Source organism: Lithobates pipiens, unplaced genomic scaffold (assembly GCF_037356315.1).
Source record: "Lithobates pipiens isolate NorthernLeopardFrog02 unplaced genomic scaffold, aLitPip1_a1.2 Scaffold_23, whole genome shotgun sequence".
Lineage (NCBI taxonomy): Eukaryota > Metazoa > Chordata > Amphibia > Anura > Ranidae > Lithobates > Lithobates pipiens.
Window position 1 is genome coordinate 124,143,020 of NW_027507785.1, and position 21,669 is coordinate 124,164,688.

Below are 21,669 nucleotides of genomic sequence, written 5' to 3' on the forward strand. Positions count from 1 at the left end.
CCCCAGAGATCTGTGCTGGGACCAATCCTATTTCATTTGTTCATAAACGACCTGGAGGGTGGGGTAAACAGTTCAATCTCTGTATTTGCAGACGATACTAAGCTAAGAAGGGCAATAACTTCTCCGCAGGATGTGGAAAACTTGCAAAAAGATCTGAACAAATTAATGGGTTGGGCAACTACATGGCAAATGAGGTTCAATGCAGAAAAATGTAAAATAATGCATTTGGGTGGCAAAAATATGAATGCAATCTATACACTGGGGGGAGACCCTCTGGGGGAATCTAGGATGGAAAAGGACCTGGGGGTCCTAGTAGATGATAGGCTCAGAAATGGCATGCAATGCCAAGCTACTGCTAACAAAGTAAACAGAATATTGGCATGCATTAAAAAGGGGATCAACTCCAGAGATAAAACGATAATTCTCTTGCTCTACAAGACTCTGGTCCGGCCGCACCTAGAGTATGCTGTCCAGTTCTGGGCACCAGTCCTCAAGAAGGATGTACTGGAAATGGAGAGAGTACAAAGAAGGGCAACAAAGCTAATAAAGGCGCTTGAGAAGAGATATCATTTCAATATACAAATACCATACTGGTGACCCCACAATAGGGATAACACTTTTTCCGCAAAAGAGAGTTTAACAAGACTTGTGGCCACTCATTAAACTTAGAAGAAAAGAGGTTTAACCTTAAACTACGTAGAGGGTTCTTTACTGTAAGAGTGGCAAGGTTGTGGAATTCCCTTCCACAGGTGGTAGCCTCAGAGGGGAGCATCGATAGTTTCAAGAAACGATTAAATAAGCACTTGAGCGACTGCAACATACAGGGATATACAATGTAATACTGACATATAATCACACACATAGGTTGGACTTGATGGACTTGTGTCTTTTTTCAACCTCACCTACTATGTAACTATGTAACAAATGTAGTTAAAACATAGCCAAAGTTCAGTAACCAGAACGGATAGCCAGCCAAGCCAGAATTCAGGGATCAATGTAGTGGATCTGGAGCCAGAAGGGATGTCAGCAAAGCAAGTCTTGAACAGGATCACAGGCAATGTTTCTGTGATGTTGACCAAGGCGAAGGTAGAGCTCCTCTGGACTGGATGGCTTAGAGCCGGTTCACGCAGGGGCGACACGACTTCCAGGACGACTTTGTGAGGCAACTTGAAGATGACTTGAACACGACTTAGACACAACCTGGGGCGATTTACAACACGACTTTAAGTCGCCCCAGGCCAGGCGACTTTTGCCATGACCAATCTGAGAATGAGCTCCGAAGGAGGAACTCCACGCCAAATTTATTTAAACAAAAAATTGCGTGGGTTCCCCCTCCAATGGCATACTAGGCCCTTAGGTCTGGTATGGATTCTAAGGGGAACCCCCTACACCGAAAAAATGGTGTGGGGGTCCCCCTCAGATCCATACCAGACCCTTATCTGAGCACGCTACCCGGCCGGCCAGGAAAGGGGGTGGGGACGAGCGAGCGCCCCCCCCTCCTGAGCCGTACCAGGCTGCGTGCCCTCAATATGGGGGGTGCCTTGGGGAAGGGGGGGCGCGCGGCCCCCCCACCCCAAAGCACCTTGTCCCCATGTTGATGAGGACAAGGGTCTCTTCCCGACAACCCTGACCATTGGTTGTCGGGGTCTGCGGGCGGGGGGCTTATCGGAATCTGGGAGCCCCCTTTAATAAGGGGGCCCCCAGATCCCGGCCCCCCACCCTATGTGAATGAGTATGGGGTACAATGTACCCCTACCCATTCACCTGTGAAAAAAAGTAAAAAAAAAAAACACAACACACAAGGGTTAAATAGTTTATTGCACAGCTCCGGGGGTCTTCCATCTTCGGGGATCTTCTCGCCGGACTCCTCCGCTATCTTCTGCTCTTTTGCTAGCTCTTTCACTAGCGGAGGAGCTCGGCTTTCTTCTTCGCCGCCGCCTCTTCTTCCGACTTCTGGGGTCTTGTCCCCCTCTTCGGGGGTCTTCTTGCCGGGCCACCACGCCTTCTTCTAGCTCTTTTACAAGCGGTGGCCCGGTCTTCTGTCGCCACCGCTGCTGCTGCTGCTGCAGTCTTCTGTTCTTCTCCTCTTCTCTTCAGGAGATGTTGCCTCGTCGCTGTTTCCGCTCACAATGACGGGGACGTGGCGCGCGGCGACTTATATAGGGACATCACCGGATGATGTCCCCGCCCATTATGATGTCACAGTCCCAGAGGATGCTGGGACTGTGACATCATAATGGGCGGGGACATCATCCGGGATGTCCCTATATAAGTCTCTGCGCGCCGCATCCCCGTCATTGTGAGCGGAGACAGCGACGAGGCAACATCACCTGAAAAGAAGAAGAGAAGAACAGAAGATGGCGGCAGCTGCGGTGGCGACAGAAGACCGCTTGTAAAAGAGCTAGAAGAAGGCGCGGTGGCCCGGCAAGAAGAACCGAAGAGGGGGACAAGACCCCCGAAGTCAGAAGAAGAGGGCGGCGTCAAAGAAGAAAGCCGGGCTCCTCCGCTAGTGAAAGAGCTAGCAAAAGAGCAGAAGATAGCGGAGAAGTCCGGCGAGAAGACCCCCGAAGACGGAAGACCCCCGGAGCTGTGCAATAAACTATTTTAACCCTTGTGTGTTGTGTTTTTTTTGTATATTTTTTTCACAAGTGAATGGGTAGGGGTACATTGTACCCCATACCCATTCACATAGGGTGGGGGCCGGGATCTGGGGGCCCCCTTATTAAAGGGGGCTCCCAGATTCCGATTATTCCCCCGCCCGCAGACCCCGACAACCAACGGCCAGGGTTGTCGGGAAGAGGCCCTTGTCCTAATCAACATGGGGACAAGGTGCTGTGGGGTGAGGGGGGCCGCGCCCAAGGCACCCCCCATGTTGAGGGCACGCGGCCTGGTATGGCTCAGGAGGGGGGGGCGCTCGCTTGTCCCCACCCCCTTTCCTGGCCGGCTGGGTAGCGTGCTCAGATAAGGGTCTGGTATGGATCGGGGGGGACCCCCACGCTGTTTTTTCGGCACAGGGGGTTCCCCTTAGAATCCATACCAGACCTAAGGGCCTGGTATGCTCTCGGAGGGGGAACCCACACCAAATTTTTTTAATAAATTTGGCGTGGAGTTCCCTCTTGAGAGCTGATAATTCTGTCAGAGTCGCCTCCGTATAGACGGAGATCCGACTTGGAGGCGACCTCCATTGAAATCAATGGGTACCAGTCGCCTACAAGTCGGATTGAAGTAGTACAGGAACCTTTTCTGAAGTCAGAGCGACTTCAGTAGTGTGCATTAAGACGGCTCTCATTCACTTACATTGATTTTTACATGTTGTCTGACCTAAGGCGACTAGGGGCGACCTGAAGTCGGATCTGAGTCGCCCCTGTGTGAACCGGCTCTCAAGTAGGCAGGGCTGATGAGAAGGATATCAACAGCAGCTGAGTAACTGTGGAGAGATAGGAACTGGCAATTAGCCAACAGCTGAGCGGCCAGTTTAGAGAATGAAGGGCTGAGCCCAGCCCTGACAGTTATTCACAAGATAGCCAGCTGAAAAAAAATGTATAAAAAGTCTGAAAAAAAGAAAATACATCCATCTCACCTAAAGACTGCTAATCTTAAAAGTACCGTATAACATGATTGTGGGTTTATATACACTTTAATAAAAATGTGAACTAAATCAATGAGTTTTAGAAATCGCTTTACAAGGTTCATCTCACCCCCAACACATTGATGCCTCAAGCATATTGAATCAGTTTTCTAACTGGACATTTCAGGAGCAGCAAAGGACCACCATGCAGTTCCAACACATCAAAACCAACCCTGTGCATTATGGTGCTCTGTTCTTATGCTATGAGTCCACTTCTTTGGTCTATTGCTCACATTTTAATCCACAAAATACCACACATTAAAATATGTGCACAGTAATACATTGCGATGGACCTCAAGAGACTGAAGGTAGAAGGATTACATAAGGATTTTCCACCAGTTCCCAACTATTTAGAAAATTTATTTAATGGTGTATGATATGTATATATGCTACAAAGTAAAAGGAAACATTTACAGTGTTGCATACTTACTATTTATAAAACCTTTAAAAAGGACTGTAACGTAAAAATATTAGTTTACATGTACAAGAAAATAGATAGTGGTAAAAAAACAAAAAAACAAAAAACATTTGGAGTAATTAATGTGTAGAAATTCAGTGTTAGACAAAGACAAAGAGGTTTAGGCAATAAGTAGTATGTGAAAGATAAAATGACACATAATTAGAGACCAGGCACACACAAGAACTCTTTTATGTTGCCAACACAATGATCCTTAACCAAAACCACAATGTAATTAACAAGAAAACTTTTCGAAAAAGATGTCAGAATGTAGGTGTTTTTCACACATAAAAGTGAGAGCTTTGACCCAATGAAACTTTGCTTCTTTTATCTATCATTTCTGCTGTCATTAGCTCCACATAATAAAACAAAAATTGTTGAACAAGGTGGCTGATAGATTATGTCCAACATTAGAATGGTAGTTTTTTTTGCATCATGGCGGCACAGTGGTGTAGTGGGTAGCACTCTCACCTAGCAGCAGAGGCGTAACTAGAAACCTCAGGGCCCCGATGCAAGAAATCAGGAAGGCCCCCCCCCCCACCCAAAAGCATGATTTTGATACTATATTTTTTTCCACTGTAGAACAAAGTAAAACATTCCTGTGCAGCCTGTGTCCCGAGTGAAACATGTGTCACCAGTGCAGTGGTGGTACTGGAGGGGGGTGGCGGTGGTACCGGAGGGGGATGGTGGTCCTGGAGAGGGGTGGTGGTCCTGGAGGTGGGTGGCAGTGGTGGTACTGGAGGGGGGTGGTGGTGGTACTGGAGGGGGATGGTGGTCCTGGAGAGGGGTGGCAGTGGTACTGGAGGTGGTGGCGGTGGTACTGGAGGTGGGTGGTGGTGGTGGTACTGGAGGGGGGCTGGTGGTGGCACTGGAGGTAAGTGGCGGTGGTGGTACTGGAGGGGGATAGTGGTCCTGGAGAGGGGTGGCGGTGGTACTGGAGGGGGATGGTGGTCCTGGAGAGGGGTGGCGGTGGTACTGGAGGTGGGTGGCGGTGGTGGTACTGAAGGGGGTGGCGGTCCTGGAGAGGGGTGGCGGTGGTACCGGAGGTGGGTGGCGGTGGTACTGGAGGGTGGGTGGTGGTACTGGAGGAGGGTGGCGATGGTACTGGAGAGGCATGGTGGTCCTGGAGAGGGGTGGCGGTGGTACTGGAGGTGGGTGGCATGGTGGTGGTACTGGAGAGGGGGTGGCGGTGGTACTGGAGGTGGGTGGTGGTGGTACTGGAGGTGGGGGGCGGTGGTGGTACTGAAGGGGGGTGGCGGTCCTGGAGAGGGGTGGCGGTGGTACCGGAGGTGGGTGGCGGTGGTACTGGAGGGTGGGTGGTGGTACTGGAGAGGCATGGTGGTCCTGGAGAGGGGTGGCGGTGGTACTGGAGGTGGGTGGCATGGTGGTGGCGGTGGTACTGGAGGTGGGTGGTGGTGGTACTGGAGGTGGGTGGCGGTGGTGGTACTGAAGGGGGGTGGCGGTCCTGGAGAGGGGTGGCGGTGGTACCGGAGGTGGGCGGTGGTGGTACTGGAGGGTGGGTGGTGGTACTGGAGGAAGGTGGCGATGCTACTGGAGGTGGGTGGCATGGTGGTGGTACTGGAGGGGGGGTGGCAGTGGTCCTGGAGGTGGGTGGTGGTGGTACTGAAGGTGGGGGGCATGGTGGTGGTACTGGAGAGGGGTGGTGGTGGTCCTGGAGGTGGGTGGTGGTGGTAGTGAAGGTGGGTGGCACGGTGGTGGTGGTGGTACTGGAGGAGGGGTGGCGGTGGTACTGGACATCAGGGTTCACAGAGGGCCCCCTTGCTTCAGGATCCCCAGATACCCCCCCTTACAGCAGGGTCCCCAGAGAGCCCCCCTTACTTTAGGGTCCCTAGACAGTCACCCCCCCCCAAAGAGGTTTCTCTGTACCTTGCTGGACTCCGATGTGCACCTTGGCCCCCAGCAGATCTCTGTAACCCTCCCCCGCACCTGGGGGGAGGCAACGATGAGCAGCTCTATGGATGTTGATGGGCGGCGGGATCTTCCTGAGTGTCTGCACACACTGGAGAGGGGTCAGCACGGCTGTGAGTGGAGAGCGTGTCTGTCATTTAACAGCAGCGCAGAGACACCGGGACTGACGTTTAATTTTCCCTCGTTCTCTCTCCCAGGGAACACAAAACACACAGCTGATCTGCTCCCCCTTCGGCCCCCCCTCCCCTCCTCTCCTGTGTTCTCCGCGGGAAATGTGAGCTTGTTAGCTTCTCACCTGAATGCCAGCCGAGAACACAGGAGAGGAGGGGAGGGGGGGCCGAAGGGGGAGCAGATCAGCTGTGTCAGTGTTTTGTGTTCCCTGGGAGAGAGAACGAGGGAAAATTAAACGTCAGTCCTGGTGTCTCTGCGCTGCTGTTAAATGACAGACACGCTCTCCACTCACAGCCCCGTGGATAGCAACCACGCCGGGCCCCCCCCCCCACAGTGATGGAATTCCAGGGCCCAGTTGCAACTGCCACTGTTGCGACCCTGATAATTCCGCCACTGCCTAGCAGTAAAAAGGGTCGCTGGTTCACATCCCAACCACGACACTACCTGCCTGGAGTTTGCATGTTCTCCCTGTGCCTGCGTGGGTTTCCTCTGGGTACTCTGGTTTCCTCCCACACTCCAAAGACATGCAGGTAGATTGACTGGCTTCTGTCCAAAATTGGCCCTAGTATAGGAATGGGGACTTTGGATTGTGGGCTCCTTAAGGGTAGGGACCAATGTCAGTGTGCAATGTACAGGGATAGGGGTAGACACCTCACTCAGGTTGAACTGGATGGACTGGTGTCTTTATTCAACCTTACAAACTATGAACTATCATTGGAAGATTGGTAGTCTCTGTTTCCTGGACTGTGTTACAAAAACTATCAAATCTCTGTACATTATTATAATATAAAATCAAGTTTATTCACATCTACTGACCTGCAGCACTGCTGAAGAGGAGCCAGAATGGAAAGGTCATCATATGAATGACGTCCAAACCTATAAAATATGTTAATATGGTAATTGACTAATGTAGTGTTTCTCAACCTTTTTTCATCAAGGCACACTTTAAAATTCTGTACAATCTCAAGGCACTGTATTCTAAAAAGTAAAAAACTATTATAATAGTTTTACATAATGCAGCAACATCCATACATAGGACACCCAACGATAGAGGTGATTTATTCTTCCAAAGCAAATACACTTTTGCCCACTGGTACTGACTGGTATTCCAATGTTTCTCTTCTCCCTCGATTTATCTACATCAATCAGCTATTGTGACCCCAGTGCTGATGGAGAGGGGTAGAGGAGGGTCAAAAATGATGCCATGCAGGTGACCAACAGCCTCCTTATAAACTGATGATGCCATCGTTTGTTAGGATGACGATGGCTAGAAAGTCATAATGGTGCATAATGAAAGCCTGTAGCTTTGTGTAACTAAAAGGGAAGCTTTATCCACCTGCTGGCTTGTATAAATTTTTTTGGGAAGGCCAAGGCACCCCTGAAGAAACCTCAAGGCACCTTGGTTGAACAAGGCTGGACTAATGTCTTTTGCTACTCATACAGTTATTTGTCCAGTGGTATAACTGGTATAACATCGCAGATCAGGCTGCTGCTATGGGATCCAGAGGCAGGATGCATTTTTGACTTCCTGATAATTCTTTAAAGGGGCATCTTCCCCCACCCCTGCTTACTGCCTGTTATAGAGTTCTTCCTGATTTCAGCTTTGAGCAAACATTAGTTGAACTGAATTTATTCTCTCTTAAAAAAGGCTATTAATGGGGGTATGATCACCATGTATATTGTAAATATATAAAATTAAGTGAACCAAATAGTGAACGTGGTGTAGAGTCATTACCAGCAGCAGCCGGTCCATAAGGGGTGAAGGGGCACCACCCTCCTAGTTTGCGTGTGGTTTGCAAGCAGAGTGTCAAACTCATAGCTTTCTTTGAGTTTTTTTTTGTCAAGCACATGATTAGAGCCTGAGGCTTTAATTGGCTTGAAAAAGGATGGGCTTGGCGCGCATTTGCTTACTGTTTCGACTATGTGAGTCTGGGCCCTGTGTGTTTGCTTTTATATTAATAACAATGTTATTATTTAAGTACTGGGTTGAGGTTTCTATTATTCTATGTGAGTTTTAATAAGTCCAGTAAAGTATACTTATATTTTTCAGATACTGTCTGGGGTTGCTTTATACCTACTTTTTTCTTTGGCGGTTACCCCTTCCCTCCCTTCTTTTGCTATGTTTATGGTATGCTGACCCACACTTAAATGGTAGAATGAAAGATGATTAATTATCCTCTCAGTTTTATGATGCAATCTGACAATCAAAAGAGTCTTATGCCCCTTTTTTTGTTAGAGAAGTATGTTTATTTTCTTTAGCTCTGCTTTAACAAAGTTACCTAGTCGGTAAGGTTGAAAAAAGACACTAGTCCACCACATCCTCGATATCGTTTATGAATAAATTAAACAGAATTGGTCCCAAGACATCTCCTTGGGGGACCCCACATACCACACCAGACCATTCCAAGTACTCACTATTTATCACCACCCTTTAGACCCATTCTTGTAGCCTGTTTTAACTCCAGGTCCTCACCCTATGGTCCATGCTGACAAGTATGACTTTAGTTTCAGTTTAATTGAAGGAAATTATGGGCCATCTAAGTTTTCATAGCACAATACAGTTCAATAGGAGAGAAGCAACCAAAGTAGAATCTGGTTTAATGTGGATGTATATCTGAGTGTCATCAGCATTGAAGTGATTATTGAGCCCGTGTGATCTAAGCAGTTGGCCAAGTGGAAACATGTACATGCTAAAAAGTAAGGGACTCAAGATTGAGCCCTGAGGAACAGCATACTTGACTGGACCAACTTCAGACTGGAATCCACCAAGAGAAGCAAAGTGACAGCGATCAATCATGTATGACTTTATCCATTTCAGAGCCAATTCTGAGACTCCAAATATTGTTTCAAGGCGAGAGTAAAAGATTATATACAGGCAGAAGAAGACCTACCTGCCTACCACTGGACTCATACTACACTTTAAAAAAGACCCAAGGTTTTATACAGGTCCTTATTTTTTCACAACAAACAAGTTGCCAAGCACTTAAACTGTATTTACTATCACATCTTTGCTTTCATTTAATTGCGTATTTTTAAAATAAGTAAAGTAAGTAAAGTAATTTGTAAAGTAAATATCTTACATATTTTATTTTTCCAACATTATTTGCTCTCATTGGTCCTAAGCCTTTTAAACAATCATCTTACACAATTATATAGCTCCCATTTTTGCTCCCTCTTAAAATTTCAGATGAAGGGTTATAAGTGCATGAGCAATTGTTTTCTCAGAAGCAACTCAAAGTACTTCCAAGGCAAATAAGTTACACCTATGCACACAGGCCCTATTGTTTCAACTTCATTTTCACTTCTTGATCAATTACCCTTTTCAACTATGGACTAGTGGACTTTTAAGAGGCTGTCTGAACCTCACCTCTGCAGGGCTACTCTCAGGCAGCTTAGTTAAGATTGGTGCAAAGCATCTAAATAGTACGTGTACATGTGCACACAGAAGGATTGTTGCCTGTAGGGTTCAGTAAAGTGTATGAGGATTGAATAAGGGACACGCTGCTCTGGTCATCTGTTTTAGCTCCCTTTCACACCAGTGGACCAATCGTGTCTGCCTGTCTATTTTTTTCAGGCGGATCCAATCGGGCCACCTATTGTTCTCTATGGGCAGCAGGTGTCAGCAGACACATGTCCGCTGTCACCCAATGGCATACGATTCAATCTGGTCTGCTAAAAACAGATGGATGGGATCTGAGCAGTAGGATCCGCTTGGACAGATTCCACTCCATCTGAAAGGGACCTAACAAATTCTAACGTGTATTGGATATTCTTTCTCCTTCAGGGAACAACTAGGCACAGTCTTTAAACTCACATAGACTGCTTTTAGAGATATGTCATACCTTAGAGACACTTTTAAACAGCTTCTGCGCTGCCTCTCTTTATATATGCGGTATATTGACTCGTGTGGGAAAAAAGCAGCTTAGATGCATGCTGCCTTTCCAAAATATTGCAAATGAAATCTGACATGCAGCAAAATTTGGGGTTTATTTTCTACAACTGGAGAGTGCAAAATCTGGTGCAGCTCTGCATAGTAACCAATCAGCTTCCAGGTCATATTGTCATAGCTTAAAGGGGTTGTAAAGTCAGAAGGTTTTTTTATCTTAATGCATTGTATCGGTCGGTCAGTCTGCCACCAGCCCCGCACTTACCCTATCTAATGGGGAGCGGTTTCTCCAGGTGATGGGCAGTGGCTTCCCCTACGTCTCCTCCACATCCCAGTGGCTTCCACTGTGCATCTCCTCCCTCCTCCTCCTAGGTGGCCAATAACATCAGTTCTTCTTTTGACCAATCAGTTAACGGGTCTTATGACCCATGTCCTGATTGGCTGGGAGTAAAATCAGGAAGACTATATTGAATATTCATTCGGAACTGTCACACAACTGGGCAGGCTCTGGGTGCAGTGCTCTGTCCCCCGAGCCCACCCTTTTTTGTAGCCTATTAGAGCCTCTAGCTCCAATCATGTGGTAAAAAAAATAAGCACCATTGGAATCCATGTGTCCATTGCTCCGCATGTAGATTAGTGGGCCAGACCCATGGATGGGGGGGCGATGCCCCTGCACCCTGCATTACGGCCCCAACACTGCTAGAGATGAAGGTTAACAGAAGCTTTATAGTGCTGAAGTTCACAGGCTGCAGAAGAGGGAGAAAGGAGAGAATATCAGGGAGATAAGACACTATCCTTGTAAATGTAACTCTTTTGTCTCCCCCTGGCAGCAGAGTTTGTCCTGTCACCTCTCCTGCTTTCCTTTTCTCCTTCTCAAATCTGTGTTCCCTCTGCACAGTCTGTGTCATTCCTGCTGCTTTCTTCCTCCTTCAGCAACAGTATATCTTAATACTGTCAGCTGATCGGCCTCTAGTGGCTCTGATTTTAGACACAGTGCTGAGAATAGAGAGCAACTGAGCATGTGCAGAGCAGGGTAGACAGTGCATTACTGGATTTTAAATAGTATAGGTACTTATTTTTGATATTTTACATAGCTATACTTGCAAAAGTAGCCAGCTTGAAGTGATCTTTCAATACTTCATTTTCTGATTGAAGTTCCACTTTAACTTACAAGCTTTGACTAAACTTGTTTCTCCTTTTTTGCCATGGTCTACCCAAATTGATTTGTTCTATATCCAAGGTGACCTTTTTGTTTTAATCTTCTATTTGCTTACCTTCTTATTGCTGCATGTGTCCACTGTACACATTATCATCTTAGTAAAAGTCAAAATGAAGTGTGATTTTATTGAAAACTCAGCATATTTATTTACCCTCTTCCATTGTCCAAATGCAGGAGGAATGTTTGATTTCCAAACTTCTCAAATGTCTCATAATGGTGTCGGTCTTGGTTGCCTTTTGTGGAATAGAATAAATAATGACATAGTAGGCTAAAGACGAACTGTTTGGGTGTGATATTGTTAAGATATATACAATATGTCAAAGAGATCCGAGGCAAAATGTATGACAAAAGAATTCAGAGAACACGTTCTTGGGAAATATGTGTATGTATTTGTGTGTGTGTGTGTGTGTGTATATATATGTGTATGTATACTGTATATGTGTCTGTATGCTAATCCTGTATATATATTCTCTCAATTCTTTTATCATCCATATTGCCTCCATCTGAGGAGGGAAAATGGTTATAGAGAGAGAGAGAGAGATATGCAAATAGTTTATTATAACGAGAAGTTGTTCCTAATCATGCATTCTTTCCCCCTCCCTCCTCCTGTTATAGTTAAGTTTATTTTTCAACATATCTCCATATGAAATACATATGTGCAGTTTATGGAAGAGGAAAGAGAATGTGTGTATACACACACACACACACACACACATATATTATTATTATTATTATTATTTTTTGTTAAAATGGAGTATTAGCAAAAATGGGTGATTACAGAGGTCAGTTTAGTGATCAAAGCATCATTTAATGGGAGTAGTATGCTCTCTGTCTTATGGTCAATCCCTTAATTAGCATAATTAATTCCTATAAGTATTTTTTGCCTTCCCTACTCCTGTGTCCCTTTAAGATTCAAGACGGGGGGGGGGGGGGGGGAGTCACCGTGAGCGCATCTTTCTTCCCCTATAAATTAGTGCATTACCAGCGAGTTAGTGAACGTGACCTAAGGAAGGAGGCCATGCCTCCGAAATGCATTGTCACCGCAACTGTGTGATGTCCTCACTCTCTTCCCCCTTGTATCCTGCTCGTGTGGGTTCATGTGTCCTCATAGAGCAGTGCTGGCTGGACCAGGCTCATGCGCAATAGGATCTGCACCTCAAGCGTGGTGGTGGATAGCCTCGGATGTGCTGTCAGGATCCAGGCAGCTAGGTTGAACATCCACGGCTCCCCCTTCCCCTGTTAGGATTTTGAGGTGGTTTTAGGAGTGCTGTATCTATCTTCACACAATGTGAGTATGACCATTGTAGTGTTTTTAACTTTACCATATTAAAGTTGAGTTACACTAGGTTGGCTTTGCACTCTCTTCTTTTATGTTTTTTTTAAGCATATTTTCTGCTAGAACAGAAATAGTGCAGGTGAATCCTGCTAAAAATCTATTGTCCAAGTAGCTTACTGCATACCAAACTGAAATCTCAGATAATGTTATAAGTAGGGATGAGCCAGATGTTTGCCGAATTTAGAACATTATGGGGTGATTGCAGGAAATTTGAGTGCCCACGGAATGCCCCATAATCCACTGCGGAACCGTCAATGCACTGTGATCTCGCAATGCATTGACGGCTGCTGATTGGCCAAAGCATGCAACTGACCTGCATGCTTTGGCCAATCACAGTGCGCTCTACTGTGAGAATCGTGATTGGCCAAAGACAGGGTGCCTTTGGCCAATCATGGTTCAGGGGGCTGAGTCCACGCCGTACATAGTGTTATGAACGAGAGCAGCAAAATTACATTTGTAAAGGAAAAAATGTAATTTAAAACTGGTTGCGGCTGTAATGTATTGCTGGATCCTGGCATTATACATAAAAATCATTGAAAAAAATGGTGTGAGTTCTCCCCCAGTCTATTACCAGGCCCTTTGGGTCTGGTATGGAAATTAAGAGGAACCCCGCGCCAAGTTTTTTTTTTAAATGTCATGGGGGTTCTCTCTAAAATCCATACCAGGCCCTTCAGGTCTGGTATGTATATTTTTATTAAATTTTGGCACAAGGTTCCCCTTAAAATCCATACCAGACCTGAAAGGCCAAGCAGTTTTAAATTAAATTTTTTCCTTTAGAAATGTAATTTTGCTGTGGTGCTGTTATAAACACGGCAACAATTTGCTACTTTACAGGCAGACTAATGCCGCGTACACACGATCAAACAAGCGGGTGGAAAAGTCCGGCAAACTCAAGTCCGCCGGACAATCCCCCCGTGTGTAGGCTCCGGCATACTTTTTTGACCCGAAAGTACGGCGGACTTAAAAAGTAGTTTTGCACTCCAATCTTCCCGCCGGACTCACATTTCGGCGGACAATCCGGCAGTGTGTGTGCCAGTCCGTCGTACTTTTGAAATGAGCGGACTTTTCCCGCCTGGAGAAAAGTCCGCTCATTTCGAGCGGGTCTCCAGGTAGGCAGGGCCCGTGAAGGAGACGTCGCTGGCCCCGCCACCTGGTATGGACTTAAAGGGGAACCCCAACACCGAAGAAAATCGGCATGGGGGTCCCCCCAAGTCCACATCAGACCCTTGTCTGAGCACGCTACCCGGCCGGTCAGGAAAGGGGGGACGAGCGAGCGCCCCCCCTCCTGAGCCGTACCAGGCCGCGTGCCCTCAACATAGGGGGTTGCCTTGGGGGAGGGGGGCCCGCACGCCCCCGCCACCCCAAAGCACCTTGTCCCCATATTGATGAGGACAAGGGCCTCTTCCCGACAACCCTGGCCATTGGTTGTCGGGGTCTGCGGGCAAGGGGCTTATCCGAATCCGGGAGCCCCCTTTAATAAGGGGGACCCCGGATACCGGCCCCCCACCCTATGTGAATGAGTATGGGGTACAATGTACCCCTACCCATTCACCTGTAAAATAAAGTACAAAAAAAACACAACACACAAGATAAAATAGCTTATTGCACAGCTCCGGGGGTCTTCCGTCTTCGGGGGTCTTCTCGCCGGACTCCTCCGCTATCTTCTTGTAGCTCTTTTGCTAGCGGAGGAGTCCAGCTTTCTTCCTCACTGCAGCCTCTTCTTCCGACTTAGGGGGTCTTGTCCCCCCTCTTCGGTTCTTCTGCCGGGCCACTGCGCCTTCTTATAGCTCTTTTACAGGCGGTGGCCCGGTCTTCTGTCGCCGCCGCCGCCTTCTGTTCTGTTCTTCTCTTCTTCTTCTTCTTCAGATGTTGCCTCGTCGAGTCCTCCGCTCACAATGGCTCTGACCGGGCACGCGGCGACTTATATAGGGACATCCCGGATGATGTCCCCGCCCATTATGGTATCACAGTCCCAGAGGATGCTGGGACTGTGACATCATAATAGGCGGGGACATCATCCGGTGATGTCCCTATATAAGTCGCCGCGTGCCCGGTCAGAGCCATTGTGAGCGGAGGACTCGACGAGGCAACATCTGAAGAAGAAGAAGAAGAAGAAGAAGAAGAAGAGAAGAACAGAACAGAAGGCGGCGGCGGCGACAGCGGCGGCGGCGACAGAAGACCGGGCCACCACCTGTAAAAGAGCTATAAGAAGGCGCGGTGGCCCGGCAGAAGAACCGAATGGGGGGACAAGACCCCCGAAGTCGGAAGAAGAGGCCGCGGCGAGGAAGAAAGCCAGACTCCTCCGCTAGCAAAAGAGCTACAAGAAGGTAGCGGAGGAGTCCGACGAGAAGGCCCCCGAAGACGGAAGACCCCTGGAGCTGTGCAATAAACTATTTTATCTTGTGTGTTGTGTTTTTTTTGTACTTTATTTTACAGGTGAATGGGTAGGGGTACATTGTACCCCATACTCATTCACATAGGGTGGGGGGCCGTTATCCGGGGGCCCCCTTATTAAAGGGGGGCTCCCGGATTCCGATAAGCCCCTCGCCCGCAGACCCCGACAACCAACCGCCAGGGTTGTGGGGAAGAGGCCCTTGTCCTCATCAACATGGGGACATGGTGATTTGGGGTGGGGGCCGCGTGGCCCCCCCCTCCCCAAGGCACCCCCCGTGGGCCTGGTACGGCTCAGGAGGGGGGCGCTCGCTCGTCCCCCCTTTCCTGGCCGGCCGGGTAGCGTGCTCGGACAAGGGTCATATGTGGACCTGGGGGGGACCCCCACGCCGATTTTTTTCGCCGTTGGGGTTCCCCTTTAAGTCCATACCAGGTGGCGGGGCCAGCGACGTCTCCTTCGCGGGCCCCCGCCTACCTGGAGACGCGCTCGAAATGAGCAGACTTTCCTCCGCGTGTGTGGGCGAGTCCGTTCATTTCAGAAGTAGGGCGGATAGTACGGCGGACTTAGTACGCTGTATTAGTCCGCTGAAAAAGTGCCGTGTGTGGGCAAGTAGCCCGTTCGGAAAGTCCGACGGACAGTCTGGCGGGAAGTCCGCCAGACTAAGTCCGTCGGACAGGCGGCTACGTGTGTACGTGGCTTTAGGAGATCCCCCAGGCACGATAGTTAAAGGAATATTTAATTTTTATTGTTTCACTAAGCATTATTAAAATCACTGCTCCTGAAGAAACGTCAGTTTTTAAAACTTTTTTTTCCATTGGGGCAGGACTCTTTTTATGGCAATTACATACATGTAAGCCTTTAAAATTAGCACTTTTAATTTTTCGTGTTCGTGTCCCATAGACTTAAACAGTGTTCGCACAAAATTTTTGCCTGTTCGCAAGTTCTGATGCGAACAGAACCGGGGGCTGTTCAGCACATCCCTAGTTATAAGTTTTCAAGTGATCATCATAATAAAAATGAGGAAGGGGCGAATGTGTTTGTAGTCTATATCAGCAGAGCTGCCTAGTGTGACATTGCTGCTCCTCCATAGATATAGTACAGTGAGTACTAGTTGTCACCCAAAAACAGGAAGTGTATTACTGGAATGATCACTAAGTGAAAACAAAAATCCTTAAAAAAGGAAAATAATGCAGCTATCACATCAAGTCTAATAAGCTGCCATGTATTACATTTATGTTTTTGGATTTAGATACAATTTTTTTCCAAATACCTTTTTTATTGAGTTACCAGTATTAACGAGCTTGTGTTTAGAAGCGTTTGAATTATTTTTTTTTTTTTTTAAATAGCCAAAAATGAAAAATGCCTGTAAACAAAACACGGCTAAATGGTTTAGATGTGTTTAGAAGCGTTTGGCGCTTGCAATGCCTCTAAACTCAGCGTCTGAACTCATTTTTTTGTTTTTTTAAAAAAGGCCTCTAAACTCAACTGCCTAAAAACGACATTAAATGAACCTGTGTACATGTACACATAAGATAACATTGGATGAGTTCAGGGGCAGCTGAAAAAAGCAGCCAACTGCCTCTGAATGTCTGTTTACCAGCAGCAGTTTACATAAGGCCTTCCAGGATACAATTACCACTGCCTGGCTGTAACTCCTAGGTGACAGTATTATAATTACAGTATTGTTTAGCATAGGGCATCACAGCTTAAACTGGGTATGCCATAGCAGATTTTTGTTTAAAAAATTGAATTATAAGATTTTTCACTTGTTTTTCTAATTGTTAGTGGGGTCAAATCGATGTTCCTCTTTGACCACAGTGACGAGAAAATTTGAAGGAGCAGGAATGAAAAACTTTTCTCAACAATTTAATTTTTAACAGTGAATGTAGTTTTCATTTGCTAAAGCCCATTTACTCCCAAATCGAATTTTATTGCAGTAGTAAACCAGGCAGTTTAAGTCATAATGTACTAGCACATTATGACAGACTTACCTGAAAACAAAGCCCTTCAGCGGCGCGCTATCACCGATGAAGGCACTTCCATCTTCACCCGGTCTTCTTTCCGGGATCTGAGGATTCATATGAATGGCCAAGCCGGCGATGACATCACTCCCGCACATGCGTGCAGGAGTTGCAGTTTACGGCACAACTCTGAAGGAACGGCATGGTTATGCCGTTCCTTCAGAGTGCATGTACCGGTGACGTCGCTGGTTGCATCTAGAGAAAATATTTCCTAAACGGTGCATGTGAGTGATTGATAAATACTTGCGACTGAATGAAACATGACCCTGGTGACTTCTTATGTGTGTGATTGGAATGGAAATTTGTCCTCTCTTTAGTAATAAATCTGTCTTTGAACTTTGTAAACTGTTGCACTTGGCTGCCCAGGGATATGGATGCACAGGTCTGTAAACTTGTCACAGGGACTTTGTTGAAAGAGAAGCAGACTGAATAATGGCTTATCGTATCACTAATATGCTTGGTGCCCCAGTTAGTGCACCACCTTATTGTTCAGTTAAGGCCAGCTCTTAAGTGGTTAAAGTGAGCCTTCACCTACTTTAAGTACTTTATGTGGTTTTCCTCCCCCTCCCCCCATGTTACACATATACCCCTTTCCTAAAAGCATTGAGAAAAATATGGTTCAGTAAAAAACTGAATGAACTGCTGAGCGTGAAGCAGTGAAAAACTGAATAAGCTTTAAAGCACATCTATGGTCAAAATGTAACATTATAACATGTTGTAAAGTAATTTCCACTGTAAATTTCAGTTAATTCTAGCCTACTCCTTTTAATCTGAACAATCTTTAAATTTGTAAATGTACTGTACTTTGTGAAGATCCCCACATTTGTGTTTCCTTAAATATTGAGACATGTATTCTTTACGTGAGTATAGACACTGTTGTGTCACATATTTCACAGAGCCTGTTGTCTGAACTACATAAGTGCTGAGAGGAAAGATTTAAAGAGGCAGAGTCAGTACAGGAATCACTGCTTTCAGGCAGCAAGGTATTATGGTATATGTAGTCAAAATTGGCCCTAGCATGTGTATGTGAGTTAGAGACCTTAGATTGTAAGCTCCTTGAGGCAGGGACTGATGTGAATGTGCAATATATATGTAAAATTGTCAGCGCTATATAATTACTTGTACTAATAAAATAAATAATAGTTATAATGCTGATGTTATAAAATTAAAGTGCATACTGTTAACATAGATCTCCTTTAAAACTGAACTTTGCCTTAAAAGGAAAGCTTTACTTTTCTACTTCTGGCAGTTTGTCCACCCCTTCTACCTGCAACCTCCTGGGACACGTCACAGGTCCCAGGAGGCTGTGGGTCAATTCACAAAGCACAGTGCAGCTCGTGCATTCGCAGTGGAAGGCCATCTGTAAAGCCACAGGGAGTCACAGATGGCTTCCCACATCCAAGAAGGCGGCACTGGGTACCCAAAGAGCGGCAAAGAACCAGTATGCGTAAGGACAACACTGGATCCCTGGACAGGTAAGTGTCCTTTTAATAAAAGTCAACAGCTACAATATTTGTAGCTGCTGATTTTTAATTTTTTAGTTAACTGACTGAAGATCCTCTTGAGGCCTCATGCACACTGGGCATTTTCACAGCTGCTGTTTTTGGCTTCAGGTGTTCTTTTCTGCAGCCAGTAAACTCCCCAGCCTTTTATTCTATGTGTCCATGCACACATAGGCTGTTATCAGTGTTTTCTGGCAGGGGCGTTTTCTGGCTGAAAAAACCCCCCAGAACTAGTGGGTTTTGAGAGGAGTTTTTTTTTCTGGCTGAAAACACTGAAAAACACAGCTATTCTGCATTTATGAGCCTTTTTGAGCCATAAGCTTTTGTGGGAGTATAGTTTTGCTAATAAAAAAACATAAAAAACGCAGAAGCTGAAAAACTAGTTTTACAACTAAAGCTTTCTACAGCTAATTCTACTTCTGTTGTTGTAATGTCCTGTGTGCATGAGGCCTTAAATTCAGAAAATTGGGTTCACTCTTTTTAATGTTTTTGCCTTTTCCTATAAAAAATATATCTGAAAAAAATGTATTTTATTAACATACCCATGAAAAAGTCCAAGATGGCTAGATCTATTAAGTCAAGAAGTCGGGTTCCTTCATTGTAGGGTGGAGTCACTTTTACTTTGTCACAGTATTTGGGATTCAGTTCCCAGCTAAACAAAAACATATGGCAAAATGAGATCTATAATTATAGTAGTCAAAGTTAACATAAACTTGGAAAATTCAAACAGAGCATATGATAAAATAAAGCCTACCTTACCTTCATTGTAAGGCGAATGTTACAGTGATTTTTACTTTTATGAGCCTGTTTACTAGCCAGTAAGACCACTAATATAAAAACAAGTGATATATATATATATTATATATATATATATATAACAAAAAAAGTTCTTGCCGTAATTAAAGAACCAATAGAGAGGTTCAGGAGGAGGGTGGAGTCAGGCCTAAGCTTGACTTTACATGAGAAGTCAAGATCTGCATATAACCAAAGCTGCTTATAATTCTGGATTACTGTTTGGACTAGGGTTGCAGCCTCATCCCCTTAAATCCGAACACATATGAATTACACAGGTTCTGAGGCTAATTTAATGCAGATAAGACACCAAATAAATTTAAGCCACAGCCACAGAAACTGTGTAATTCATATGTGTTCCATTTTAAAAGGATGAGGTGGCAACCCTAGTTTGGACTTGCAGTTTTCAGTGAAGGTAACACTACTCATGCATTTTGCTATCACGGTCTCTTTGGATCTCCCAGTTTTTTACTTTACTGGGCTGTACACAGGGCAGCCATCAGAAATTTTGGGGCCGCTTACACAGCTTTAGGCCTGGGCGCCCCTCACACCTGTACGCGCTCAGTCCCCCTCACACCTGTACGCTCTCAGCCCCCCTCACACCTGTACGCTCTCAGCCCCCCGCATACCTGTACGCTCTCAGCCCCCCTCATACCTGTACATGCTCAGCCCCCTCACACCTTTATGCTCTCAGCCTCCTCACACCTGTACGCTCTCAGCCCCCTCACAACTGTATGCTCTCAGCCTCCCTCACACCTGTATGCTCTCAGTCCACCCCTGACACCGGTAAGCTCTCAGCCCCCTCACACCTGTACGCTCTCAGCCCCCCTCACACCTGTATGCTCTCAGCCCCCCCAACACCTGTATGCTCTCAGTCCCCCCACACCTGTACGCTCTCAGCCCCTCCACACCTGTACGCTCTCAGCCCCCCCCCCACACCTGTACGTTCTCAGCTCCCCCCACACCTTTATGCTCTCAGCCCCCCTTACACCTGTACGTGCCTAGCACCACTCACGTGTGTATATGACAAGCGTGTACATACACACAAGCTTGTACACATACAGACATGTACACACACAGGCATGTACATACACAGAGACATGTACACACACAGAGACATGTACACACACAGGCATGTACACACAAGACATGTGCACACACAGAGACATGTACACACAGACACACAGGGACATGTACACACACAGAAATGTAGACACACAGGCATGTACACAATTACACACACAGCCCCCCCAGTCCCAGCTCTTGTTTCCATATGCATATGGATGCACATGCAGGAAATGGCCAGAGGTGGCAGCAAAGAGCAGAATGCCAGCTCATGACAGAGCAGCAGCCTTCCGACTCTTACACATACAGGAGCATGCACTGAGCTCCTCTGCACCCAACCCTGCCTTCTCATATCCCTGCCAGTCAGCCGGGCCCGTCTAGACGCTGGGGCCCCTTACAAGTGTATGGACTGTACCCCCCTGATGGTGGCCCTGGCTGTACAAGGTGAGCTTTTCACACATAGTTAGGCTTTAAATACTTCTAAAAATATTTGAATAACCTTTAAAGCTCTAGGGGAGAAAATGTTTTACCTCTTCAGTGGGTCCCCGTCTTTACTGATTTTGCCTAGGTGATGATAAATAAGGTAATGCATATACTTACCTTATTCTTCACTCTCATGGTTTTCCATTTCTGCCTCTGACCAGTTGCAGCTCTCTGACCTCATCCCATACATTGCAGGTCAAGCAGTCACATTTCAGGACAGTGGAGGAGGGTGTTGGTTACAGAGGGAGCAAGAAAATAGGTATATATATCACCTTACCCATCATCCCCTCTGCAAAATGAGCAGTTTATCCTTTCTGTGCATAAAATCGGTAAAGCATTTTTCTCCAACCATTACATTTTAAAATTTGTGCAAATCTAAAACATTTTTTTGCTCGGGCTACTGTCTTGAGAAGATTCATACACCCACTTTTTTAAGTTTGGAAATTTCTTTTTAATCTATAAAGGCGGAAACAGTTTTATCACTTTGATAAATCCACGTGTCTCCATGCTTGTAATGGACTCTCTCTCCTATTTTATCTTTTTATTTATGTATTGTCACTGGAAATGTTTTATATATTCGCAATAATCACCATTGTTTTGATCACTTTATACAGTAACACATAAGCAATTCATAATAATAATAATAAAGAATCTCTCCCATCCTTTTCTTTGTTTCAAACAATTGTTCCTAACAATTGTTGTTCCTAATAATTAGAATTTCTAGCCAGCAGGTGGCAGCAAATCCTTTTACTAAAATATGTAACGTCAATATATGAGTGGGATTGTGG

General features: G+C 46.1%; 1 protein-coding gene across 2 annotated transcripts in view; it reads right to left on the reverse strand.

Annotated features, from left to right (window-relative positions):
• LOC143927871 (extracellular serine/threonine protein kinase FAM20C-like) overlaps positions 1-21,669 on the reverse strand; it is a 304,483-nt gene that overhangs the window by 53,860 nt on the left and 228,954 nt on the right. The window contains exons 7-9 of one of the 2 annotated variants that reach the window (XM_077452308.1): positions 19,084-19,193; positions 11,442-11,523; positions 7,002-7,061 (exon numbers count right to left, since the gene is read on the reverse strand). In XM_077452308.1, coding sequence (XP_077308434.1) covers positions 7,002-7,061; positions 11,442-11,523; positions 19,084-19,193 — 252 coding nt within the window. The remainder of the gene's footprint in view (positions 1-7,001; positions 7,062-11,441; positions 11,524-19,083; positions 19,194-21,669) is intronic. The other variant, XM_077452309.1, reaches the window with a different exon arrangement.